The 26,699-nt window shown below is 48.3% G+C and overlaps 2 protein-coding genes across 3 annotated transcripts in view; both read left to right on the forward strand.

Moving 5' to 3' along the window:
* The window catches only part of unc13bb (unc-13 homolog Bb (C. elegans)), a 40,834-nt gene extending 27,411 nt beyond the window's left edge, over window positions 1–13,423 (forward strand). For both annotated transcript variants that reach the window (XM_076029038.1, XM_076029039.1), the window contains 30 exons: window positions 285–331; window positions 431–509; window positions 1,948–2,022; window positions 2,234–2,453; window positions 2,536–2,763; window positions 2,875–3,016; window positions 3,154–3,323; window positions 3,540–3,655; window positions 3,860–4,023; window positions 4,167–4,317; window positions 4,418–4,486; window positions 4,684–4,773; window positions 4,853–4,990; window positions 5,076–5,206; window positions 5,291–5,376; window positions 5,469–5,595; window positions 6,026–6,122; window positions 6,321–6,464; window positions 6,565–6,642; window positions 6,995–7,072; window positions 9,856–9,944; window positions 10,073–10,219; window positions 10,384–10,507; window positions 10,909–10,962; window positions 11,080–11,157; window positions 11,310–11,457; window positions 11,563–11,619; window positions 11,745–11,837; window positions 11,936–12,095; window positions 12,670–13,423. In XM_076029038.1, the coding sequence (XP_075885153.1) occupies window positions 285–331; window positions 431–509; window positions 1,948–2,022; window positions 2,234–2,453; window positions 2,536–2,763; window positions 2,875–3,016; window positions 3,154–3,323; window positions 3,540–3,655; window positions 3,860–4,023; window positions 4,167–4,317; window positions 4,418–4,486; window positions 4,684–4,773; window positions 4,853–4,990; window positions 5,076–5,206; window positions 5,291–5,376; window positions 5,469–5,595; window positions 6,026–6,122; window positions 6,321–6,464; window positions 6,565–6,642; window positions 6,995–7,072; window positions 9,856–9,944; window positions 10,073–10,219; window positions 10,384–10,507; window positions 10,909–10,962; window positions 11,080–11,157; window positions 11,310–11,457; window positions 11,563–11,619; window positions 11,745–11,837; window positions 11,936–12,095; window positions 12,670–12,955 (3,666 nt within the window). In that variant the 3' untranslated portion in view covers window positions 12,956–13,423. The remainder of the gene's footprint in view (window positions 1–284; window positions 332–430; window positions 510–1,947; window positions 2,023–2,233; window positions 2,454–2,535; window positions 2,764–2,874; window positions 3,017–3,153; window positions 3,324–3,539; window positions 3,656–3,859; window positions 4,024–4,166; window positions 4,318–4,417; window positions 4,487–4,683; window positions 4,774–4,852; window positions 4,991–5,075; window positions 5,207–5,290; window positions 5,377–5,468; window positions 5,596–6,025; window positions 6,123–6,320; window positions 6,465–6,564; window positions 6,643–6,994; window positions 7,073–9,855; window positions 9,945–10,072; window positions 10,220–10,383; window positions 10,508–10,908; window positions 10,963–11,079; window positions 11,158–11,309; window positions 11,458–11,562; window positions 11,620–11,744; window positions 11,838–11,935; window positions 12,096–12,669) is intronic.
* A 1,943-nt stretch (window positions 13,424–15,366) lies between these two features.
* Window positions 15,367–24,875, forward strand: LOC142890193 (phospholipid-transporting ATPase ID-like). The gene is made up of 27 exons (XM_076029054.1): window positions 15,367–15,517; window positions 15,616–15,671; window positions 15,839–15,952; window positions 16,029–16,127; window positions 16,227–16,288; window positions 17,074–17,146; window positions 17,235–17,305; window positions 17,389–17,471; window positions 17,857–18,015; window positions 18,225–18,313; window positions 18,730–18,923; window positions 19,006–19,214; window positions 19,548–19,570; window positions 19,654–19,819; window positions 19,973–20,161; window positions 20,254–20,369; window positions 20,851–21,015; window positions 21,122–21,233; window positions 21,334–21,439; window positions 21,790–21,940; window positions 22,024–22,210; window positions 22,711–22,934; window positions 23,234–23,317; window positions 23,400–23,645; window positions 23,859–23,997; window positions 24,129–24,259; window positions 24,402–24,875. The coding sequence occupies exons 1-27, from the start codon at window positions 15,472–15,474 to the stop codon at window positions 24,651–24,653; spliced, it is 3,546 nt and encodes a 1,181-aa protein (XP_075885169.1). The 5' UTR covers window positions 15,367–15,471; the 3' UTR covers window positions 24,654–24,875.
* Window positions 24,876–26,699: the final 1,824 nt, after the last annotated feature.

Here is a 26,699-nt window from a genome sequence, read left to right on the forward strand (position 1 = left end):
TCATCACTTCTCCGTGTTTTGAATGTGCTGAATTTGAATAATGCAATTTTCTTTCGTGCGTGTGTGCTCTGTGTCATATTTTGTCATTGTTTGCTATATATATACATTTCATTAGATCTTGTCGTCTTTAATCCTCAACCACTATCTGGGAAACGTGAAACCGGTGTGTAGTTTAGCACTTTAGGATTATTCCACTCTTAATGCTAAGAGACCTAGGAGGGGTTGAACTCAACCAAACCAAACCTGTCCTCCGTCTGAGTCTTTAAGCTGCACCACTCTTGCAGGTCCGAGATGAGGAACCAAACGCCAGACAGGCCTGGCTCAAACCAGGGTGAGTCATCAACCCTGCATATCTTTGTTTTATTATTTTTGATGGATTGTTTGATTGATTGATTGTTTTTGAGGTTTTTCTTTTTTTCTGTTCCCCCAGCGGTGGATCCGGTCTGTATGGAATCGACAGCATGCCGGACCTGCGCAAGAAGAAGCCGCTGGCTCTGGTCAGCGACGTGGTCAGTGGTAGTCTTGTTCTTCTACAAGCCGTAGTTCACAGTGATGGATTCATGTGTGTGTATATATATCTGTCTCTCTATCAATATGTATGCATATATGTATATATATATGGATGTATATATGTATATATATGGATGTATATATGTATGTATATATATATATATATTTATACATACACAAACACACATATATATATATATATAAATATATACACATATATATGTATACATATATATATATATATATATATATACATATATATATGTGTATGTATATATATATATATATACATATATACATATTTATATGTGTGTATGTATATATATATGTATATATATGTGTATGTATATATATATATATATATATATATATATACATATATGTATATAAATATATATATATATATATATATATATATATATGTATATATATATATATATATATATATATATATATATATATGTATGTATATATATATATATATATATATATATATATATATGTATGTATTTATGTATATTATATATATGTGTGTGTGTGTCTATGCTCTCAGTTGGAGAGATACCAGCTGTCTTTTTTTACGCTGTGGGATGTGGGTCAAGACGACCTCCAGTCAGACTGCTAACCTCTCTCTCCCTCCTCTCTCAAAACCCCCCAAAAAAACATTTCCGACAACTCTCTTGAACGCACTCACTCTCCTCCCTGATCAGGCGATGGTAAGTCAGCGGAACCCAGCTGCCCCTCCCCTCTCCCCATCCTCCACCTTCCTACCCGCAACCCCCATTTTATTCCTCCTCTAGTTGAAAAACAAGTGGGGATAGAAATGAAAACGGCAGTAGCAGGCAACTATCAGCGGCTCAAAGCTTATGCATGCGTCCTCTGGGTCACGGCTTCTTATACTTGGATCAAACCGTAACGTGCATATGCATTAAAAAAAAGAAATCCCTGGAGCTCCTGAGTCATGAACAGATGGACGACTAACTCTCCCACACAAACCTGCCTAAAGGTCTCGGCAGCATCTCGAGTGTATTAATGTGGGTGTGGCTTCATCCTTTCGGGGCAACAAACTAACACCTTCTTCCCTGATTGACTGAGATTGTAACCCTACTCACCTCCCAAAGCCCTGCCCACCTGAGCACCCACCCACCTCCTCCTCTAGCTTCCTAACCGCACCCGTTCCTTGTGGCTGGCAGTGTGCCTGGTACCTGGTGCCTGTTAACTGGTGGCTAGTGCCTGGTAACTGGTACAAAGTTCCTGGTACCTGCTGCCTTGTACCTGGTACCCGGTACCTGGTGCCTGTTGCCTGCTGCCTGGTTCCTGTTGCCTGGTACCTAGTGCCTGGTGCCTGGTGCGTGGTTGTGGGTTGTCTCTCTGGCCAGCAGGCACTGACCCTGCAACTCTTTTTCTCTCTCTCTCCCATCTGTGTTGTGTGTCCAGTCGCTCGTCCAAGCCAGGAAGGCGGGGATTGCCTCCGCCATGGCTGCCCGGTCCTCCATCAAAGACGAGGAACTGGTACGGACCCGTTGCTGTCGACATTTGCACTCGCTGTTTGCAATGTCCCAGTGTTTGAGTTGAACGCGGAACCTTATTATTAGTCACGTCAGTTGGTAGATGGCCAATCATTTATAAGCATGGTGTGGGCGTGGGGATGCCGGACTGATCATGTGGTACAGGGTGGACACCGGATCACTCAGCCGTGTTTTCCCTCCTCCTCCTTCTGCAGAAGAACCATGTCTACAAGAAGACCCTCCAGGCCCTCATCTACCCTATATCCTGCACCACGCCGCACAACTTTGAAGTGTGGACGGCCTCCACGCCCACCTACTGCTACGAGTGCGAGGGGCTCCTGTGGGGCATCGCTCGCCAGGGCATGCGCTGCTCCGAGTGCGGCGTTAAGTGCCACGAAAAGTGCCAGGAGCTGCTCAACGCCGACTGTCTACAGCGTGAGCACCTTTCCACCCACTGCTGCCACCATCGCCGCCGCTTCACATTTCTCAGTGTTTCCTTGTTTGCTTTTGCTTCCAGGTGCCGCGGAGAAGAGCTCCAAGCACGGCGCCGAGGACCGCACGCAGAACATCATCATGGCCATGAAGGACAGGATGAAGATCCGGGAGAGGAACAAGCCGGAGATCTTTGAGCTCATCCGCGAGGTCTTTGTCATTAGCAAGGCCATCCACAGCCAGCACATGAAGACCATCAAGCAGAGCGTCCTGGATGGCACCTCCAAGTGGTCGGCCAAGATCACCATCACAGGTAGTGATCGTTGACGACTGGTGCTCCTCCACGGCGGGTCGAAGAGGAGCTTCCAGATCAGAGGCGCTAACCCGCTGTTCTCGCTGTCCCCACCCCCCCTCTCCCCCCCAGTGGTTTGTGCTCAAGGGCTTCAGGCGAAGGACAAGACTGGGTCCAGCGACCCCTACGTCACCGTCCAGGTGGGCAAGACCAGGAAGAGGACCAAGACCATTTACGGGAATCTTAATCCAGTCTGGGAGGAGAAGTTTCACTTGTGAGTGAGACCTTGAGACCTCCACCTTCCTCTTCCTCCACCAAATATCTTTTCCACCGTCTCTTCTCTTTGATCTTCACCTTGTTCTTCTTCTTCTTTTTCTTTCCCTCTTCCATCCTTTCTCCTGGCGAGCACAGTGAGTGCCACAACTCCTCCGACCGGATCAAAGTCCGTGTGTGGGACGAGGATGATGACATCAAGTCTCGAGTGAAGCAGCGTCTGAAGAGGGAGTCGGACGACTTCCTGGGCCAGAGCATCATCGAGGTGCGGACGCTGAGCGGCGAGATGGACGTCTGGTACAACCTGGGTCAGTTTTTTTGTTGTTGTTTTTTTCCTTTTCCTGTCACATGACACCCATGGATTCCCAGACACACCGACCTTTCCAGCCTGTTAATGATGCTGGTCCTCCTCCAGCATGTAATCATGGCTGTGTTTTTGTGTGTGTGTGTGTGTGTGTGTGTGTGTGTGTGTGTGTGTGTGTGTGTGTGTGTGTGTGTGTGTGTGTGTGTGTGTGTGTGTGCAGAGAAAAGGACGGACAAGTCGGCCGTGTCGGGTGCCATTCGCCTGCAGATCAACGTGGAGATCAAGGGAGAGGAGAAAGTGGCGGCCTATCACGTGCAGTACACCTGCCTGCACGAGGTGCCCAGATCAGAGCTGCCGTTTTTGTTGTTATTGTTGTCGTTGTTGTTATTTGTGTTGTTGTTATTGTTGTTGTTGTTGTTGTTGTCTTTTCCGTCGTTGTCGTTATTTTTCTCGTTGTCGTTATTGTTGCCGTTGTCGTTGCCATTGTGGTGGAGAACCCGGGTGGGGAAACCGTAATGCACCTGCTCCGTCCCGCTGCAGAACCTGTTCCACCACTCCACCGACCTGCTGGGTCAGGGCGCCGTCCGGATCCCCGAGGCCCGCGGAGACGACGGCTGGAAGGTCTACTTTGACGACGTGGCGCAGGAGATCGCCGACGAGTTCGCCATGCGCTACGGCATCGAGTCCATCTACCAGGCCATGACGTGAGTCCCGCGGGCCGGATCTCACACCGCCAGAGGTCTTTTTGATTTTTAGGGGGCGGAACCAAACGAGTTTCAGCCGACGGCCTCTGAGTCTGAAGCCGGTCTTCTGAAGCCTCCTGTCTGTCTGTCTATCTGTCCGTCAGGCACTTTGCCTGTCTGTCTTCCAAGTACATGTGTCCCGGCGTCCCGGCCGTGATGAGCACCCTGCTGGCCAACATCAACGCCTTCTACGCCCACACCACCGCCTCCACCAACGTCTCTGCCTCCGACCGCTTCGCCGCCTCCAACTTTGGGGTTTGTAGAGGCACAACTCAGAGGACTGACCGACTGTCTGTCTGTCTGTCTGTCTGACTGACTGACTGTGTGATTTACTGTCTGTCTGTCCACCCTGCAGAAAGAACGCTTCGTCAAGCTTCTGGACCAGCTGCACAACTCTCTGCGCATCGACCTGTCGACCTACCGGGTGAAATTTCCTCCTCCGTCTTTCTTTTTTGACCCCTGATAATAAAATAAATCAACATCTCAGTTTTCACCTGTTTTCACTTAAAAAAAAAAAAATAAAAAAAAGAAATCATTGTATCCATTTGGATACTCACTGCATTCATCTAATACTTGAAGTCAGTGGGTTGTCTGACCGCCACCACTCTGTCCCCCCTGCAGAACCACTTCCCTGCCAGCAACAAAGACCGGCTGCAGGACCTCAAGTCCACTGTGGACCTTCTGACCAGCATCACCTTCTTCAGGATGAAGGTGAGAGTTTGACCGCCACCACCATCGCCCCCTCCCCCTGTGCTTGCGTGTGAGCGCCTGCCTTTGTGTGGCGCTGCAGGTCCAGGAGCTGCAGTCTCCGCCCAGGGCCAGCCAGGTGGTGCGGGACTGCGTCAAGGCCTGCCTCAACTCCACCTACCACTACGTCTTCAACAACAACCACGAGCTCTACAGCCGGCAGTACCAGCCGGCCGACACGGTGAGTCCGGCGCCCTCTGGGTGGGTTGAGGGAGAGGGGCGGAGCTTAACTTGACCTCTGACCTCTTCCCCTCTACACCCACCAGAACAAGGAGGAGGTTCCCCTGGAGGAGCAGGGCCCCAGCGTCAAGAACCTGGACTTCTGGCCTAAACTCATCATGCTGATCGTGTCCATCATCGAGGAGGACCGCAACTCCTACACACCCGTCCTCAACCAGTGAGCAGCCGGCCCCTCCCACTCTCACCCCGCTGGCTCCTCCCCCTTTCTCCTCTAATCTCCTCCTCCCACCCTCCTCCTCAGGTTCCCCCAGGAGCTGAACGTGGGTAAGGTGTCGGCAGAGGTCATGTGGACTCTGTTTGCTCAGGACATGAAGTACGGCATGGAGGGTGAGTCTCCCCCTTCAAACCCTTCCGAACCCCCCCTCCTCGTCCTAAAAACAAACCCTCTAACCCGTTACTCTGTCTTGTTGTGCTTGCAGAGCACGAGAAGCACCGGCTGTGCAAGAGCACCGAGTACATGAACTTGCACTTCAAGGTCAAGTGGCTCTACAACGAGTACGTCAAGGACTTGCCCGCCTTCAGGGCCGCCGTCCCGGACTACCCCTCGTAAGTGGCTCCAGCGACTCCGGTCTCGGACTGGGACGTCCAGTCGGGGGCGCCCGAGAGCAAACTAAACCAAAACAAAGCATCTTTTTATCTTTGTTTCTGAAGACAAATCAAACAAACAAAAACCCTGTTAGATCAGCAGCAGGCTCACCACCTGCCTGAGATGGACTTTGATGGAAAAAAAACAACAACAATGTGAAGCCGGAGCTGCATCTGATTCACCAAAAAACACTGTCAAGTCTCTTGGTTTCTTCCGTTTTTGCTCAGTGGGATATTAAATTGAAAGCAGATTCTCCCTCTGCTGGCAGTCAGGGAAATGACATCTATACGTGCAAATCGCATGGTGTTTGAGCGATGTTTGCAAGAATTGCTTGGTTGGAGGCTGACAGATGCAAAGTGAATGTGACGTTCTGGGCTGGTTTCCCCGCAGCTGGTTCCTCCAGTTCGTGCTGCAGTGGCTGGACGAGAACGAGGACGTTTCCATGGAGTTCATGCACGGAGCGCTGGAGAGGGACAAGAAGGACGGAGTGAGGAGACCAACGACCTTCTGACTTACATTAGTTGTTATGGACTGTCGACAGTTGCCTCACTCCCTTTTTTTTCTCTCTCTTCCCCCACCGCCGCCTCCTCCTCTTCTACCACCTTCCCTTCCTTCTTTTCTTCCTCCTCCTACTCCTCTTCCCTTTCCTCCCCCCCGCTCCTCCTTGCCCTCCTCCCCGCCTCAGTTCCAGCAGACGTCCGAGCACGCCCTCTTCTCCTGCTCCGTGGTCGACATCTTCACGCAGCTCAACCAGAGCTTCGAGATCATCAGGAAGCTGGAGTGCCCCGACCCCAAGGTCACAGCCCAGTACAGCCGCCGCTTCTCCAGGGTGAGCGCCGCTGCCGAGCAACCCCCCCCCCCCCCACACCCCCACCCCCACTTAATCCCACAGGCCTATGACCTTTGTCCCCCCTCTATCTCCCTGCCAGACCATCGCCAAGGTCCTGCTGCAGTACAGCGCCATCCTGACCAAGAGCTTCCCTTCGTACGTGGACAAAGAGAAGATTGTGAGTTTGAAACCTGAAGCAGAAGAGCAGAGTTGTGAGCATGGTCTGAGATTTAGATTTTCCTGTAATCTACAGGTCAAGGTGGCAAACCCTCTTTTTCAAATAATATAATATTATATTATATTGATCAATTATATTATATTAATATATAAAATATAATTATTATTATTGTTATTATTATTATAAAGTAAAATTATAAAAAACCTTATAAATAATTGAAAAAAATTATCGTAAGAAAAGTATAATTAAAAATCATGATTCATAGTAAAATAACTCTGATGATTCCTGTGTGTGTGTGTGTGTGTGTGTGTGTGTGTGTGTGTGTGTGTGTGTGTGTGTGTGTGTGTGTCAGCCGTGCGTCCTGATGAACAACGTGCAGCAGTTGCGGATCCAGCTGGAGAAGATGTTTGAGTCCATGGGAGCCAAACAGGTGAGCGTGAGCGCCATGAAGAGTAACCTGTGTGGGTTTTGTTGTTGTTGTTGTTGTTTTTGTGTTTGATTTTTTTTAATAAATAAATGATAATAAAAAAAAGCCTCTTTCCCACCACCACTTCCTTCCTGGCTGTTGACTTGTGCTTGTGTGTCCGTTGCTGCGCAGGTGGCCACGGAGGAGGCGCGGGTAGGTGTGGCTGCTGCTGTAGGGGCAGCACGGCGTTTAGATCAGTCACCCGCTGACAGGTTTCAGGTCCACCTGAAGGAAGTTGCCCAGTTTGATGTTTCAGCCGGGAGGACGAGGGGCAACGTTGTTAGAACGTCTTGTGGTTGCTTTAATGCCTCCAGTTTTAAAGGTCCAGTGTGTAAAATTTTTAAGGAAACCCAGAATTTAAAGGTAGCCCAACTGATGGCGTGTTTCATGTTTCGCTCTCTGTCAAGCGGGCTTCCACAAAAAATGGTGGCGCAAGATGGCAGCAAGATATTCTCATACATACACTACCAGTCAAAAGTTTGGACACCCTATCAATTTAATGCCTTTTCTTTCATTCTCATGACTATTGACATTGCAGTTTGACATTGTTTTTCTTTGCTGCATATTTACATATATCTTGCATTATCTATCTGCAGTGTAGAAAGTTGTAAAGATAAAAAAAAAAAAAAAAATTGCATGAGAAGGTGTTTGAACGTATTTATGGGCAGAATCATGAATCAAGCCTAACACACCGGACCTTTAAAAAGTTTGTCTAGTTTTTGTGGGATCACATTCTGATTTTTTTTCCCCCCCGCGTTGATCCGTAGATCAGTTAGGTCCTGTGTTGTCGTGCAGACCGACTCTGTGTTAGCGTAGCTGCAGGGGAGTTTTAGCTCTTCACTCAAGCGAGATGAAGAAGTGGTGGAGGAGGAAGTGGGTGTGGTCAGTGCCAATGTCATCATCATGAGTCATGAATTCCCTCTGCTGTTGCTCCTCTGATTGGACGGCAGGCTGCCACCAATCCTGGGGAGGGGGAGTGCTAATCGATGAATAGCCTGTCGCGTGTTTAGCGGTTAGCCTAGCCAAACTGCGTACCGATTGGCTCCGATTAGCAGCGGTAGAAGCTGTAAGTGGTATTTTGTTTTTAGACCCCCCCCCCCCAAGTGGCCCCATGTCTCTAGGACAAAATTGACTTTTGACCCTCATAGACTTGCATGGCATTAGGGACGACGCTGAATTTGGCACTACATTTGCCGCGGTGCTTTTTAGGTTTCGATTCCATCTTAAAGTTTTTTTTTTTTTTTAACAACTTTGCCATTTCCCGTGAAATATGTCAACTGATTGTGATAGTAGAGCTCCTAGGCTTTACAATGATACCTCACATGTCCATTTCTACTGTATAATTTTGGGAAAAAAATCCACCAGCAAACTCACGTTCGTTTTCTATTACGTTAAAAAATCGTAATCTACGTAGCTGCAGGCAAGACCACTGCGCAACCCATTCACAACAGCTGCGTACTCGCTGCGTGTCTTGCATAGAGTGCGCTGCGTGCTTCAATTGAAACAATTGAATACAATTTATTATTTCTAATGTCTATTGGGAACAAAGCAGTTCAAACTGTGTGAACCATATACTTTTTTTGAAACAATATTTTCAGTTATGAACTACCTAGCGTGCCACTGGCCGGTGATGGTCATGGCCCCGGGCACTGCGGAAGGTGTTTCTGAATGAAAGTTGGCAACACTACACAGTCTTCAAGTTAAAAACATGACTTGTCATTTTATTGATCTTTTTCTCCCCTCCCTCCCTCCCTCCTTCCCCCCCTCCCTTTCTTGTTTCTTTAGCGCCTCGGTAGAAAGCTAGCCTGGCAGGCAAGTTTTTTTTTGCGGTATATGCATACACACACGGTGCTGCATGCATATACCACCGAGGAAGTAGTTCAGTCGGGACTCGGAGGGAGTCGATGTTTGTTTTTTGGGTGCCCTGCTTGACCTTTGTGTCGTTTCTTCTTCCGCGCCGCCTCCCAGTTTGAGGAGAGCGAAGAGGAGGAGCAGCAGCAGGAGGAGGAGGAGGAGAAGGAGGAGCAGCAGGAGGAGAAGGAGGAGGTTTGTGGGTTTTGACCTTGTCGTGCCTCCAGCTGTGACCCTCAGACCTGGTGTCTGTCGTTGCCCCTCCTCCCTGCCTCGCTCCTCACCTCAAGCCACGCTCCCTTTTTTTGTTCCCTCTCTTTTGACTTGTTTCTGCTCTTCTTTTCTTTATTGCCAAAAAAAAAGGCCATGGAAGAGAAGGTGGGTGCCACCGCAGCAGCAGCAGCAGAGCTGGAACATTTTCTTCCAAATTGTCGTAACTTTTTCTTTTCAATCTCTCTTTCCTTTCTTCTAAAAAAAACCAAAACAAAAACACAAAAACAAACCCACCATGTGCAGGTGGAGGCACCTGGAGAGACGGTAGGTGGTCCGGGCGTCTTCTGCCCCCCCCCACCCCTCCCCCCTCTTGCCCTGGTGTTAGCGCCTTCCGCTGGCGAGGTGCGGAAGTCGTGCCGTCAGCTGTCGTGTTTTGGCAGCTGGTGCAGCTGAGCGGAGCAGCGCCACCTGCCTGTGTGTTCCTTCCTGCAGTGGTTGTGCGGGGATGGGGGAGATTGCGGGGATGGGGGGTAGGAGTAGGGGGGTGGGGTGGGGTGGGCGAGACCCCCTCTAAAGATCTCCTTCCACTCTGGAGTTTTACCAAGCAAACCTGTTGAATCTTTTGTGTGTGTGTGTGTGTGTGTGTGTGTGTGTGTGTGTGTGTGTGTGTGTGGTGCGCTCAGATGGACTCGGAGGCCAGCGACCTGCTGAACAACCTGCAGGTGAAGCTCAACAACGTCCTGGACGAACTCAGCAGCACGTTTGGCAGCAGGTTTGGCTGCGACACTCAGACACACACACTCGCACACACACACACACACACACACACACACACACACATTAGTGTGCGGCATGCCAACACATTGCCGCCGTGGGTGGTGTTTTTTTCCTTCTCCGCAGCTTCCAGACTCGTCTCAGCGAGTGCATGCGTCAGATGGGGGCGCTGCTGTCCCAGATCAAGGGGCCGCTCAACGCCAACACCAAGAACCAGGTGGAGGCCGACTCGGACAACATGCTGCGGCCGCTCATGGACTTCCTGGATGGAAAGTGAGTAGGGGAGAACCCCGCCCGACCCTCGACCCCACCCTCGCACCTTGACTTCCTCTCCAGCCAGTTTTACACCCAGAGGCTGCAGGTTCCGATCCAACAGCGCCTCCAAAAATCAATCGCTCGTCTTTCTGTTTCTTTTTTTTTCCTGTTTGTCACGGCAGACTGACGCTGTTTGCCGCCGTGTGTGAGAAGACGGTGCTGAAGCGCGTGCTGAAGGAGCTGTGGAGGATGGTGATGAGCAGCCTGGAGAAGACCATCGTCCTGCCGCAGGGACACGACACCTTTGTAGGCCTCAGATCAGCTGTGTTGTGATATATATATAGATGTGTGTGTTTCTGTATATATGTGTATATATGTATGTATATATGTGTATGTATATATACATATATATATATATATATATATATATATATATATATATATATATATATATATATATGTATGTATGTATGTATGTATGTATGTATGTATGTATGTATGTATGTATGTATGTATGTATGTATGTATGTATGTATGTGTGTGTGTGTGTGCATATATGTATATATTTTATATTTATATATATGTATGTATACACGTATACATACATATATATATTTAATTTTAAATTTTCTTTAACATTTTATTAATACGTCATATTTTTAAAAATATTTTTTCAAATCTTTAATTACTCCCTGTGTTTTCCTCAGGGAGCCCAAATTCTGTCGGCTGCCAAGGAGCTCGGCCAGCTCTCCAAGCTGAAGGTATCACACTTTTTTTTCATTGTTATTATTTATTTATTTATTTTTTACACCGTGAACTTTGAACCCTCGTGGTTTTTGCCGCTCCGCTCTCCAACTTGGAACCTGCTGTGTTTGCAGGACCACATGGCCGGCGACGCCCGCAGCCTGTCGCCGCGGCAGTGCGCCGTCATGGACGTGGCGCTGGACACCATCAAGGTCGGTTCCACCTGCTGCTCCTTCGGGGCTTTCAGCCGCCACCGCGGCAGCAGAGTCGCATGCTGTGACCCCGGGGGGGGGAATGCCTTCCCGGCCGCCACCAAGGGGGCGGGTCCTGTAACGTTGCGTCTCGGATTGTGTTTCCCGTCCAGCAATACTTCCACGCCGGCGGCAACGGGCTGAAGAAGGCGTTCCTGGAGCGCAGCGCCGAGCTGTCGTCGCTGCGCCACGCCCTCTCGCTCTACACGCAGTCCACCGACACGCTCATCAAGACCTTCGTGGCCTCGCAGCACGCTCAGGGTGAGGCCCGGCCGCCACCAGCAGGGGGCAGACCTGCTGGCCCTTCACGTCGACCCCTCTGTCGCTTCTTTCGCTCACGCCCTTGTCTCTCTCCTCCTGTCCCAGTGCATCATGGGAAGGGAATCAGGTTGACCCCCAATGAGAAGAGTCAGCCCTGCAGAGGTAGGAGCCCAAAAATATAAAGCTAACAACAATGTGACAGTGTACAGATATTTGTAATAAAAACAGGTATCGGTCCGATCGATACCAGAACCACCTGACTCTGCGTTCTCTGGTTCCTGCTCCAGGTTCTGGTGTGGAGCACCCCATCGGCGAGGTCACCGTCCACATGCAGCTGCACACTCAGCCCGGCAGCGGCGAGCGCAAAGTGTCCGTCAAAGGTCAGTCGGTCACACACACACACACACACACACACACAATGGTCGCCGGGATGATCGCCACCTGACCTGCACCTGCCTGCCGCCCGCCCCCCCCTCAGTGATCGGCGCCAGCGACCTCAAGTGGCAAACGTCCGGAATGTTCCGGCCCTTCGTGGAGGTGGCGATGATCGGGCCTCACCTGGCCGACAAGAAGCGCAAGTTCCAGACCAAGTCCAAGAACAACAGCTGGTCGCCCAAGTTCGGCGAGAGCTTCCAATTGTAAGTGCTGAGGACGCGAGATCTGAACGCCCGGTTTAAAAAACAATTTCCAGCCACCTGCAGTCACCACAAAATCAATGCCACAAAAACCAAATCCCAAACACAGAGGTGGGCAAACTTTTTGACTGGTGGGGCCACAACGGGTTGTAAAATGTGACCGAGGGGGCCGGAGCAGCAGCAGATGGATGGAGTGTTTTGGTGACCCACCTCATAGGAGGAAAAAATATATCATGGGATGTTTAGAAAACGTGTTGCTTTCATGTTAATTGAAAATTACCAAAAGTGTTAGAACAAAATCAGTGTCTTTGAAGCCCCACGGTATTTATCTCTTTATTGAAACACTGAAAAATGTATGAAATGCAGTTATTTTATGACTTAATATCATTTCTTTAAGTTCGGCGGGCCGGATTAAAAGGCTTAGCTGGCTGCATGTGGCCCACGGGCCATAGTTTGCCCATGCCTGCCCTAACACAACACAGTACACAGGGGTTGACTGTTCTTTTGGTTTTGTCTTTTTAAATTGTATTTATGGCTGTCATGCGTGTTTCTCGTGTGTTTCCCCTCCCCCCTCCAGCGCTCTCGGCAAGCAGGAGGCCTTCGAGAGCTACGAGCTGCAGCTGAGCGTCAAGGACTACTGCTTCGGCCGCGCCGACCGGCTGGTGGGCGTGGCCGTGCTGCAGCTGCGCGAGGTGGCGGCGCGCGGCAGCTGCACCTGCTGGTGCCCGCTGGGCGAGCGCGTGCACATGGACGACACGGGCCTCACCGCCGTGCGCATCCTGTCGCAGCGCTCCGGTGACGAGGTGGCCAAGGAGTTCGTGCGCCTCAAGTCGGAGACGCGCTCGGCCGAGGAGGGCAGATGAGGAGGAGGAGGAGGAGGAGGAGCAGGAGGAGGAGGAGGAGACGGAGGAGCTGCAGCTGCTCCTCGTCTCCTCCTGCTGAAAAAATTATATTGGGCCGTTTATTTTGCCGAGCAAGATGTTCAGCAGCACACAGCCTGTCTCACGTGCACGGACCAGAAGATGGCGCTGTGACGCCCCCCACACCCCGACCCACACACACACACACACACACACACACACACACACACACACACACACACACACACCCTGTGTTGTCGTGCAATAAGCCCCTCCGACTGTGTCTGATGCCTTACACTGTGAACTGGTGATGATGTGTCTTAGTGAACTGGGACCAGTGAAGCTGATGGTGGCAGCTACCATTTTAAAGTCTGTCTGTGACTATGTGTGTGTGTGTGTGTGTGTGTGTGTGTGTGTGTGTGTGTGTGTGTGTGTGTGTGTGTGTGTGTGTGTGTGTGTGTGTGTGTGTATGCGTGCATGCGTGTATGGGTTCACCGTGCCTTGTCATGTGTCGTCGTCTCCAAGCTGCAACTGTTTATTTATTTTTCCTCTTCTGTACTTGTTGCTCCCGCTGATGTCACCTCAACACACACACACCACACACACACACACACACACACACACACACACACATACACAGCCGAGTTATTTGGAGACTTTCTAACCACCCAACCTTTGTGTTTACATCACTCCGTCCTGCTCTGTCGTCTTCGGAGGCCTTAACTTTTGTATTCTGTGACCTTTAATGTTGTTGTTGTTATTATTATTATTATTATTATTATTATTATTATTATTATTATTATTATCATTGTATTTGTGTGTTTTTTTACTGCTCCTGTCACTGAGGTTGTGTATTTTCTCTCTGATCCTCTTCAGTCGATCACCGTGTGTGTGTGTGTGTGTGTGTGTGTGTGTGTGTGTGTGTGTGTGTGTGTTTTCCAACCGTCGCGCCAGAGGAGGACGTGGTTTTAAACCCACAGCAGACTTCACAGTGATTAATGTTAATCATTATTCTGTATATATTCGTTCCCTGTGCCAAGTGTTTTTTTTTTTTTTTATCTCTTTTCTAGACGTGGTTCCTGCACTATCACCCAATCACTGCGTTATAAAGTCCTGCCAGTGTTTTGTTTTTACTGTTCACCATGTAAAATGGCTCACTCACCAATTTTGCATAAAGTTTAACAATGTGAAAAAAAACAAAAGATGCAAAACTTGTCTCGTCATTTCTTTCAAAAACATAACATCTTTTTGATTATTTATTTATATTTATATATTTTTTTCAACCTACATTGCGTTGCTTCTGTTTCCCCCTGCTGGCCGGGAGAGGTGTGGCACCAAAAGTGCACTGTGAGTCACGAGACCACTGGGACAACCTGTGGCATGGATTGACGAGCAGTTATTGGATGATTAAAAAGGCTCCGGGGAAGTTTCATGGAGGTCACGTGATCATGTGAAGGTCATGTGATCGCGCTCCTTCATCCGCGCGCATGAAACCAGGGAATCCTGAGCAGACCTTCACTGCCTCCTGGGGGCACCAAGTACGTTGACATGTTTCAGTTGTTGTGCGTTCTTGATATTGTTTGTTGCTTGTTTTTGGCCGTCCTTGTGATGCTGAATGCTGATTGGAGGACACCAAGTGTTGCGGCAGTAGCAGCAGCAGCAGCAGCAGCGGCAACCAACTGGTGCAGCTCCAGGACCTTCAGGGTTCTGGTACAATTCCTGCAAAACGAGCTGCAAGACTGTGTGGGTGTGTTTAGCATGGTTCTGATTGGCTGACTCTGCTGCTGCTGCTGCTGCTACTGCCTCCTCATTGGCTCCTGGTCCCCTCCTGCGGGTCCAAAGGTCGGCTGGTTGGGGCGGATCTCAACCTGGATGCACTCCAGCTCTCCACTTCTCTGTGTGTGTGTGTTTGTGTGCATTGATTTGGGGGACTCACACAATCAACATTTTCTTTTTTGTCATCTCAGGTATGTGGCACTTTGCAAAAGGAATAATAATGATAATGATATGTGTATATATATGTTTTAAATGTAATTCTGGCGGGGTTTGTAGTTCAATTCTCTTCCACTTTCTGATGAATCAAAGTCAGCGCTCAAAATCAGCAGCTGGAGTGGGAGGAGACACGGCTGCTTGGTGGAGCATTTGAATGTCAAGCAGTCGAGAGGAATCACTTCCTCCGGCTGGTCTGTGTTTGTTTGTTTTTTTCAATTTTAATCAATCTGCAGCGAGAAAATCCGCACACTGATTTCCTGCTGATTCAGTGCCGGTGATAAGAGTGTGTGTACGAGTGATCTTCAGCCCTGATGCTGGGTGCTGATCGCTCAGTTTTCTCGATTGTGTAAAGCGCTTCAACACGCCTCTTATCTAGTTGATTGATTGAAACACACTCCTGTGTTTTGTTTGCTTGGTTTTTTTTTTTTTACCCCTCAGTCTCCACCCCCTGTGTTGGCTCTGTGTTGTGAGTCTGCGGTGTCTGGTGGTCGGCAATGGGGGAAGTGTTGTTGTGCCCCTGAGACGAAATGGGTTCGCTGTCACCATGCATGTGCGGAACGCGGGGCCGGGCAGGTAGGAAGCCGAAGCTCTCGGCCTGGTTGTGAAAGAAAAAGAAAAGAAAAGAAAAACGTTTTCAGCTGCTCAAAGTGAAGGTTCCTCTGTGTTTCCAGAGGAACGACACCTGCGAGCCAACGACGGAGCTTTTAACCTGTTGGGGCGACACGCAGTAAGTGTGGAGATGATGCACGATGCTTGAAATGAATTGACCTCTCTAAAGCTCATTGACCTGAGCTTTACTTCATCTCACCTCACTTCACCTGACCTTACATAACCTCACCTGACCTCACCTGAACTCACCTTACCTCACTTAACCCTACCTGACCTCTGGTCCAGAACAATGCCATCAAGACCTCCAGGTACAATCTGCTCACCTTCCTGCCGCTCAACCTGCTGGAGCAGTTCAGGCGGCTGGCAAACGTCTACTTCCTGCTGCTGCTGGTCCTCCAGGTAGAGCCTCCACCCCTACTCCCCTGCTTCCCCCTCCTCCTCGATCTTTAAACCCTGCTGCCATTTCTGCTGACAGACCATCCCGGCAGTGTCCTCTCTGCCCTGGTTCACCACCGCTGTCCCGCTGCTCTTCATGCTGTCCATCACGGGTGTCAAGGACGCCAGCGATGACATCGTAAAGTCAAAAATTTAAATTAAGAAGAAGAAAAATACGACAACATACCTTACTTGTTGTCTCTCTATATAAATATTTTTTTCCATCCCTGTCTTGTAGAAGAGACACAAAAGTGATGAGCAGGTGAACAACCGCAGGGTGAAGGTCCTGGACCGAGGCCGGTGAGTCGCCCAGGGAGGCCCACAGCTCTGGAGCTTCTAGGAGATATCGCGATATAAGATATTGAGATATTCAATCTTGAAATATTGAATATTGGGATATTCAATATTGCGATATTTCATAAAGAGATATTTTATATAGAAATACTGGATATCAACAGCGGAGACTAGTGGTGCGCAGCTTTTTGACAACCCGCCAGTATTGCAGTTAACAATATTTTTAATTGTCCCAGCCCGCCCCGCACAACCGCGTCAGTTATCACAACCCACCTCAACCCACAACACGGTTATGAATTCCACCAATATGTCTTTGAATACGTCTTTTTATTGCGTCAAAAACATGTTCGTAAACAGTCTTAATAGACTGAAGTCACTTCCAAGTGCAAAGTGCGTGAAACCACAATGAACAGAATACCATAATGTAACACTTCTACCACATTAAACCGAGCGTCTCTCTTTGGGCAAACCAAGTAGATGATAATAACTATAGTCCCACTATAGTACTAAAACTCGCTAATTTCTTCGCGTTTGTTGTTGTTGTAAAGCTGCTTGCCGCTCGGTGCTTTCTGGACATCAGCATCTGGGCACATGCTGGTTACATAACATGTAAGTTTACCTATTGTATCAACATTAGGTCATTAGAGAACATTGGATGTTAAAAATACATATTTACCATTTGTTTTTTATAGATATTTGATATTGTGATATACAAAATTGAAAATGTTTGATATTGCAACGTTAGCGATAGAGATGAAAAGAGATATTGAGATATTTTTGTTATCTACCAGGCTCCAGAGTGAGAAGTGGAGGGACGTTCGGGTCGGAGACATCGTCCACCTGGAGAACAATGACTCTGTGACGGTGCGTCCTGATTGGCTGCGGTAGAGAGAGGGCGACAGGTAGAGACTCATTGATGGTAATTTCTGTCTCTCTCTCTGTATCTCGCAAGGCCGACTTGCTGCTGCTCTCCACCAGCGAGGCCCTCAGCCTGGTCTACCTCGATACGGCCGAGCTGGATGGGTGAGTAAGCGAGTGAGTGGCACCGCCCACCGCCCGTCTGCCCTTTCTCACCATGTCATGTCCCGCATTGGTTTCCTGGACAGTGAGACAAACCTCAAGGCCAAGCAGGCGCTGAGTGTGACCGGACAGCTGGGAGGAGACGTCGACGCCCTTGCTGCCTTCAGCGGTGAGACATTGCCAGCATCTGTCTCCTCGTTGGCTGACTGAAGGAGATATTGCGATTTTTCTAGCCGTCCTGGCGCCTTGGAAGAACAATGTATCGGAATACGAGAACATGTCTGGCAATACAAGAATATGTATCAAAATATGTATTCAAGAATTAAATATGTATTCAAAAATTGCATTTTCTCGTATTGCGATACGTACTCTCATATCGCGATACGAGAATATGCAATTCTTGAAGTCTATGAATTCTTGCACTTTGCCATTTCACTGACATTTTTTCTTTAAATATTCTTTATATATATATATATATATATACATATATATATATATATATATAAACATACATATATATTCTCCTTCTTCTTCTTCTGTATGGTTTGCGGCAGGCGAAGTTCACTGCGAGCCCCCCAACAACCGGCTGGACAGGTTCCAAGGGACGCTAAGTGTGGACGGACAGACATTTGCGGTGGACAACGAGCAGGTCCTGCTGAGGGGCTGCACCATCAGGAACACCCAGTGGTGCTTCGGCCTGGTCCTCTACGCAGGTGCACAACCACGACGCAAGAAAAATAAATAATGTTTATTATAAAGCATAATATTTGGTATCGCAAAATTCAATTTACGATATTCAATACTGAGATATTCGATATAGAAATATTGCATATTGAGATATTCATCATTGATTGATATTGCAATATTTGATATAGAGATTATTAATTTCTTTTTGCTGAATTGTCTGCCTGGTTTTTTGAAGGCGCTGACACCAAACTGATGCAGAACAGCGGAACAACGACTTTCAAGCGGACGAGTGTCGACCGACTGATGAACATCCTGGTACTGTGTGTAAGTTTTATTCACCTGAAGACCACCAGAGGGCAACCTGGATGCAGGGTCCAGCCTGGAGAAAGCCTGGCCAGGAACACTTAGATTCACCACCCGTCCCTGGTTCTATTCAATTTATTTAGGATGGCCCCCTCAGATCAAAGCAGCAGCTCGTTTTCAAGGAGGTCCCACATACAAAAATAACACAAGAACAATATAATAAATGAAATTAATGAATGTACAGCTTGTTCTAAAGTGGGAAAATACATTTGTTCTAAAGGTTAAAAAAAGAGTTGATGGACCTTAAAAATGGATGGGAGATTGTTCTAATCCAATCATTTACTTGAATGACCTGTGACCTATTCCCTTATGGATTTTTGGGCCCGTGAAAAACGGAATCTGGTCCTGGACCTTTGACCCTTGTTTCCCCCCGTCAGGTCTTTATCTTCCTGATCTTCCTTTGCACCATCCTGGCCCTGTGCAGTGCCTGGTGGGAGGAGACCCAAGGCTCCTCCTTCACCGCCTTCCTCCCCAGAGCTGCAGGCACCGGCTTCCATCTGTCCACCTTCCTCAACTTCATTTCCCACCTCATCGTCCTTAACACCTTTGTGCCGCTGTCCCTCTACGTCAGGTGGGCGTCAGGGAGATTAAGGAAGTTCCCTCTGAAGTTCCCTCTTCTATATTCTGACCTAATGCTCGTACTTGAATTGAAGCATGGAGGCAATCCGCCTGTGGAGCAGCTTCTTCATCGACTGGGACCGCAAGATGTACCACGCTGAGAGCGGCACGCCGGCCCAGGCCAGGACCACCACCCTGAATGAGGAGCTGGGCCAGATCAAGTACATCTTCAGCGACAAGACCGGCACCCTGACGCAGAACATCATGACCTTCAACCGCTGCTCCATCGGTGGCACAGTTTACGGTCAGCAGACACCAGATCTCAGCCCTCATGTGAAACGTCTTTCTGTCCCACTGTCACATCTCCCAACCACTAAATTTCATTAAGGTGCAATTAAACACTTATTTATATCAACTTTTATGGAAATAATTTGTAAATAACCCAACTTTCCTTATAGATGTAAATATTTGTTTTCCTTTCTTGTTGAATAAATATTTTATTGTATTTTATTTCTTTATCTTTATATGCTGCTGTAATTATGCACATTTCCTAAATGTGAGATGAATAAAGTCACTCTATTATTTTCGTTTCTTTTCTATTCTACTCTCACTCTAACCCTATTCTATTCTATATCAGGCTGCCGTGTGGAGGAAACAGAGGTGAGAGCGGCTGCCGACCAGCCTCACGTTTTGGTTCTGTGCGTTTCCGCCCAGATAATCAGTTCCTCCAAACCCCTCTGCAGAGGACCAGGAAGGTGGACTTCTCCTGGAACCAGCTGGCTGATCCCACCTTCGTCTTCCATGACGACAGCCTGGTGAAGGCGGTGAGGGCGGAGCAGCGGGAGGCTCAAGCCTTCTTCCGCCTGCTGGCTCTGTGTCACACCGTCATGCCTGAGGAGAAGGAGGAGGGTAAGGATCTGGGTTGAGGGGAGTCTCCGGGGACCAACCAACGCCTAGTATATCGTATCTCGTATTGTATATCGTATTGTATCGTATATTGTATCATATATCGCAGTCCATGGGGCTGATCCTTCAGCTGCTGCTGCTGCTGTGTCCTTTCAGGGAAGCTCTTCTACCAGGCCCAGTCTCCTGACGAGGGCGCTCTGGTGACGGCGGCAAGGAACTTTGGCTTTGTGTTTCGCTACCGCACGCCGGAGAGCATCACGCTGATGGAGGCGGGCCAGGAGGTGGTCTACGAGCTCCTGGCCATTTTGGACTTTAACAACGTGCGCAAGAGGATGTCAGTCATAGGTGAGAGAGGGAGCCGGAGGTGTGACAGGTGGCGCTGCTGAGCCTGGATTGGTCTGCCCGTGACGGCGTGCTTATCTCCTGTGTTCTTCCAGTGCGCGACCCTAAAGGTCAGCTGAGGCTCTACTGCAAAGGAGCCGACACGACCGTTTTCGAGAGGCTCCACCCATCCTGCCAGCAGCTGAAGGAAGTGACCACAGGGCACCTGAATGTGAGTGATGCGGTTGATGGGGGAGGAGTGGGGAAAAATACATCAGTCAAGTAGAAAAACAATGTATCACGATATGAGAACATGTGATTCATGAAGTATACAAAGTCTTGCACTTTTTTCATTTGCATTTTGCCTTCATAAAATGACTTCGCGATGTAGTGTTGTTGGAATCTTGCGGCAATCAATATTTATGATGACAACTACTGTATCGCGATGTTATCCTATATGGTACCGTGTATAATATTGTATATCGTATCATTTATCATATTAAATAGCATATTGTATTGTATATTGCATCATATATCATATTGTGTCATGTATGGTATTGTGTATCGTGTCATGTATCACATATCGTATCGTGCCGTATATCATATCGCATTGCATTGTGTATCATATCGTTTTGTTTATTGTATTTTATATTGTCAGGAGCTTTGCGACTCCAACCCCTGACCTCTCACAAACACTTTCTCCTGACCCACAGGAGTATGCCAGCGACGGCCTCCGCACTCTGGCTCTGGCCTACAAGGACCTGGATGAGGAGTACATGGTGGAGTGGAGACGGCGCCACCATGAGGCCAGCATTTCCATGGAGGGGAGGGAGGAGCAACTGGACGAGCTGTACGAGGAGATAGAGAGAGACCTGCTTGTAGGTCCACCACCACCTGGAGCAGGATTTGCTGATGATCTTCTTTTTTTCTGTATATGGTGCATTAGAAACGTTCTTCTTTTTTTTGCTGACCTTTGACCTTCAGCTGCTGGGAGCAACGGCGGTGGAGGACAAACTGCAGGACGGAGTCCCGCACACCATCGAGCAGCTGGCCAAAGCCGACATCAAGATCTGGATGTTGACGGGAGACAAGCAGGGTGGGTGGAGCTCCGTCCTACTCCCCTTGAACACCACAAACCAGCAGCACAAACCTGTTCTGCTGGTCCGAGAGAGACAATTATTTCTATTTCTAAACAGAGACGGCAGAGAACATCGGCTACTCCTGCAACATGCTGAGAGACGAGATGAGGGGCATTTTCATTGTGGCAGCCACAACAGCAGAGGGTGTCCGAGAGGAGCTGCGGTGAGGAAACAGAATGCTGCTCTATTGTATTTGATTCTATTCTATTCCATGATGTAGAAACAAGCTTTCTCATCGTGATAAATAATAAAGTCCAGGTGTGGCAAAGCTCTGACGAGATATTTGCTGTGGGGGAGGGGGGGGTATCCAAGTCAGGTTCAAGTAAGGTGTATTTCATGGAATAGATAAACTTATCATGTTAAGGAATCACAACGTTGTTAACTGCGAACGTAAACAGCAATAAAGCCAATACAAAGCAATAAAACTTGTCAATGATTCAACCTGGAGCCTCAGTCGTATCTACAAACCAGCTCTCGTTTTTCAGTTGTTTTTTTTTTTTTTTCATCTTACAGAGCCGCCTGGAAGAAGATGAGTCCCGGATCTTCTGATGACCGGAAGGTCAGCAGGAGCTGCTCTGGGCTGCTTTGGCTGAAGGCGACTCAGACGGTGGAAGAGGAGCAGGTGGACGGACAGTACGGCCTCATCATCAACGGCCACAGTCTGGTCAGTCTGGACGCCCTGACACCCTCTGACCTCTGACCTCTGACCCCCCACCATGACCACCTCTCCTCTGTGCCTGTGCCCAGGCCTTGGCTCTGGAGGGGCCGGAGCTGGAGCTGGAGCTGCTGAGGACGGCCTGCATGTGTCAGACGGTGATCTGCTGCAGGGTCACCCCTCTGCAGAAGGCTCAGGTGGTGCGGCTGGTGAAGAAGTACAAGCAGGCCGTCACCCTGGCCATCGGCGACGGTGCCAACGACGTCAGCATGATCAAAGGTCCAGCAAACCCTCCTCTTCCTCCTCCTCTTCCTCTTTTTTTTTAAACGTTTGTTTAAAAGATACATGTTAAGGGTGTAGTGTGTAAAATGTGGCTTTATTTATCATTATTGGTAAAAGCTTAACATGCTGCCCATAAATACATATATTAAAGTGTATTACCACAGTACAGTAATAGTAATTTGAAGAAGGTGGACGAGGTATCCAGCACCGTAGTTCACTGGCAAGCTCAGGAGAGGGAGAGTAGGGATCTCCTCAGGGGACTTAAGAGAAAGAGTGCTGCAATCTTAATTGTTATTTCTTGTTAAAAATCGACAAATATTACAGATTCCTGTCGATTAACACTAATTAAAAACAAACAAATTACAAGAAAGGGATTAATTAATACACACTTTTATACGCGGTTAGTAAAGTGCAAGGTTTGCAACAGTGCTTTGACAGAATGAATTACTTGAGTTGCATTAGCTGGGCAGTCTGGGTCTCCTCCTCCTCCACTGCAGCCGCTCACATCGGCGTGGGCATCAGCGGCCAGGAGGGCATGCAGGCCGTCCTCTCCAGCGACTTCTCCTTCGCCCAGTTCCGCTACCTGCAGCGCCTCCTGCTGGTGCACGGCCGCTGGTCCTACATTCGCATGTGCAAGTTCCTGCGCTACTTCTTCTTCAAGAACGTCACATTCACCTTCCTGCACGTCTGGTACGCCTTCTTCTGCGGCTTCTCCGCGCAGGTAGGTATTTTCAATATCTGTGTCAACATCGAAATCGGAAAAAAAAGGAGAACAAATTGTTGTATTTTACTCAAAACTGCATTTGATTTTTTTTGTATGTATTTTTTTAAAAGTAGAATTTAATGTGGATTTTATTCACGTTTTAACCCTATTCCATAAAGTGTCTTTGAGGTCTTTGAAAAGTGCTCTATAAATCAAATGTATTATTACTATTATTATTATTATTATTATTAATATTATTATTTTAGTTTGAAAAGCCAAAGGCTAAATGCCGCTTGGATTCTTCTCCCCCCCGGCAGATCGTGTACGACAACTGGTTCATCACCCTGTACAACTGGGTCTACACGTCCCTGCCCATCCTCGGCCTCAGCCTTTGCGACCAGGTCAGGCCCCGCCCACACGGCCTAGAACATACAGACAGCCTCACCCCCCTCCCTCACCTCCAACCTCCTCTCTACCCGACAGGACGTGAGCGCCACCAGGAGTCTGCGGCGCCCGGCGCTCTACTGGGCGGGACAGCGCCACCTGCACCTCAACAAGCGCCTCTTCCTGCGCGTCATGCTGCACGGCTGCTGCAGCTCGCTGCTGCTCTTCTTCGTCCCCTGGGCCGCCACACGGGGCGCCGTGCGCAGCGACGGCAAGGACGGTGCCGACCACCAGACCTTCGCCCTGCTGGTCCAGACCGGCGTGCTGCTGGTGGTGACCGCCGAGGTGAGCCGGACCACCCACCTCCATAATTCACTGCACTTTACTATAGGATTTGTTTATTTGTTTGTTTGTTTGTTTGTTTGTTTTTTAAGCATTAGGTTTCTGCTGATGGTACGATGCCAGTCCTCAGTACGCTTTTTTTTGTTTCATCATGACAACTTGTGTGTGTGTGTGTGTGTGTGTGTGTGTGTGTGTGTGTGTGTGATGCTGATGCAGGTGTGTCTGGAGACGCTCTACTGGACGGCGGTCAACCAGCTCTTCGTGGTGGCCAGCGTGCTGGCCTACTTCGCTGTGGTCTTCACCCTCTCCAGCGCCGACATGTTCTTTCTCTTCACCTCCTCCTTCTCTTTTGTCGGTGAGAACGTGCAGCAGCAGCAGCAGCAGCAGCCGCAGCAGCAGCAGGGGGCGCCACCACCGCACATCTACAACCTGAGATGACAGGAGTCAAACTCTGAATTTTTTTCCCCCTCTTTTTTTCCCGCCCAGGCGCCGCCAGCAGCTGCCTGAGGGAGCCGGCCGTCTGGCTGACCTTGCTGCTGACCTTTGCCCTCTGCCTGCTGCCCTCCCTGGCCCTCAGGTTCCTCCAGGTGCTTCTGTGGCCGAGCGTCAGCGACAGGGTAGGAAGAGTCCTGCAGACCGACGGACGGACTTCCCGTCTGGAAAATCAGATCACAGATGTTGCGTCATGTGACCTCAACTTTCCTCCTTCCCTCCTCCTCCTGCACCTCCCCCCACCTACTCCCCTCCCACCTCCTCCAGGCGAGACACCAGGTGCGACAGGAAGTGGCGCCGGCTCCTCAGGCCGCTCCGGCCGCTAGAAGAAAACAGGCCAGCAGGCGGCGCTCTAGCTACGCCTTCTCCCACTCGCAGGGATTCGGGGACTTGCTGACATCACGGAGGGGCGTGGGACTGCGAGCGCTGAGAGCTCGGCCGGGTCTCCTCACCCACAACTGGGACAGCAGCGACGGGAGTCTCGCTGCTGGAGCTCCGGCAGCTCCGCATCAGAAATGAGCTCCTTTTTTGTACTTTTTCGTTTTTCTTCTTCTACCCTCTTAGCAAAAAAGAAAAAGAAAAAAAAAAAAGAAAAACTGAGCTGCAAGCTCCCTCTTTTTGAAATATATATTTTTAAACTATATATACAGAATATTGAAATTCATTTGAAGCAGTTTGAAGCGCTTATATAAATCTTGTTCTGCTGAATCAGTCGGAGCATTTTTATTTTTTTTGAAGAAAAACTCCACACCGGGCCAAGTTGGTTGTTCGGCAAGAATGAACTTGAACCTTTGAATAATAATTTGAATTAGTCTGATTTCAGAAATAGAAAACTTTGCACTGCGCTCATGATTGGAACGCAATGAAGGCGTGTCAGTATTTTTTTTTTAATATTTTTATTGTGTTATATATTTTACAGTTACTGCCACCTGTTTAGTGGCTGGTCTGATGGAGTAGGTTCAGGTTTCAAGTGTAAGTGAATTTGAATTGAATTTATCAATGTTTCACGTTCTTAATGAATAAATAAATAAATAAAGATCTATTTTATTTATTTATAAATAATTGATTTTACATATGATAAGCTGTGTGTGTATATTATATTTTTTCTTTATATACGGCCACTTCATCATCAGAAAGAGTCGCTCTGACTTCATGTTTACCTCCGGATGCACTGTTTTTGGTGCTGTTTGCACAATTTCAGTATTGCAGAAGCATTGCTTTTCTATTGCAGAGCACTGATTTTGTGGCGCAAAAGCCGGGCATTCGCTTTGTGGATCTGGTCCCAAGAGTCCTGCATTAAGAACACAGAGTCCAGATGTGGCACTGCAAAAGCATGAAGACCTGTGACACGGCTTTTATCAGATGCACGTGGCACAAATGATGTGCGCGAGGGATCGGCACTCTGAAGTTCATTTATCCAGGACAATAAATTCCTGTCTTGACTTTCCTCTTCGTGTGGAAAATCATATTTCATTATATGGGATTCATTATATTTAAAGTCTCACAAACCATTGATCATTCCGTCCAGTCTTTGAGGGTTAGGGTTAGGTTAAATAACACGTTGACAGTATTTCTTTGTTTGTACATTTAAAAAAAAAAATATATATATATATATATGCTAAAGGAAAATAATAAAAAGGACTATTGATCCCACTTTTTTCTTCTCCAAAGAGGTTGTTTCTATATGACACGGGCTTCACACTGAACGACACAAGCGCCCCCCTCTGGTGCGGAGGTGCAAACAGTCCGCGTTGTCAGTTTGACTCATGTAAACAAATTTATTTTTTCATGTCTGCTGGGCAGCTTTTCTCTCTCACCACACCTGGGCAGCTCCCTGGTAGCGGAGCGAGAGAGGCTGTGACAGAGTGAGAGAGAGAGAAAGAGAAAGAGAGAGAGAGAAAGCTGGGCCCTGATTGGCTGCTGCCACTCCCCTGGACTCTCCTGCTTTACTGACGGGTCGACAGATCGCTGCAGTGTTTGCTGAAAGCCTGAGCGCCAAGTCCAGCGTCGGGAAATTAAACCTCCACCTCCAGCGGCTTCAGTGTGTGTTCAACACACACACACACACACACACACACACACACACACACACACACACACACACACGGAGAGAGAGAGAGCGCGCAGTGTGGACTCGGAGGCAGCCAACTCTTTTCTGCTGCAGGAAAATAAGATGATTTTTTTTTTCTAAGGTAGGTGCCTTTTTATCACTATGTATATATATATATATATGTATATATATATATATTTGTATATATACAGATATATATATGTATGTTGTAAAGAGCTAAGTCAGAGAGTGGCTACGCCTCTTTACATCCTTCCAAACTTTCGCATTCCCCACACAGCCTTTTGGTTCTTTGAAACCATAATTGAATCAAATTCAGCGTTTCAATTCAGCGAACTTAGTTATTTGAACTGAGTCAGTATTTTAACTTGGTGTGTTTTTAACTTGGTGAACCAATTTTACCCTTGGCAAACTCAATATGTTTAACTTGGTGAACTGAGTTTGATCTCGGCGAGCTCAGTGTCTCAAAGGAGTCGTGAGTCCAGCGTGATGCTGAT

Source organism: Nelusetta ayraudi, unplaced genomic scaffold (genome assembly GCF_046127955.1).
Source record: "Nelusetta ayraudi isolate G7.1 ecotype Tasmania unplaced genomic scaffold, CSIRO-AGI_Nayr_v1 ptg000026l, whole genome shotgun sequence".
Lineage (NCBI taxonomy): Eukaryota > Metazoa > Chordata > Actinopteri > Tetraodontiformes > Monacanthidae > Nelusetta > Nelusetta ayraudi.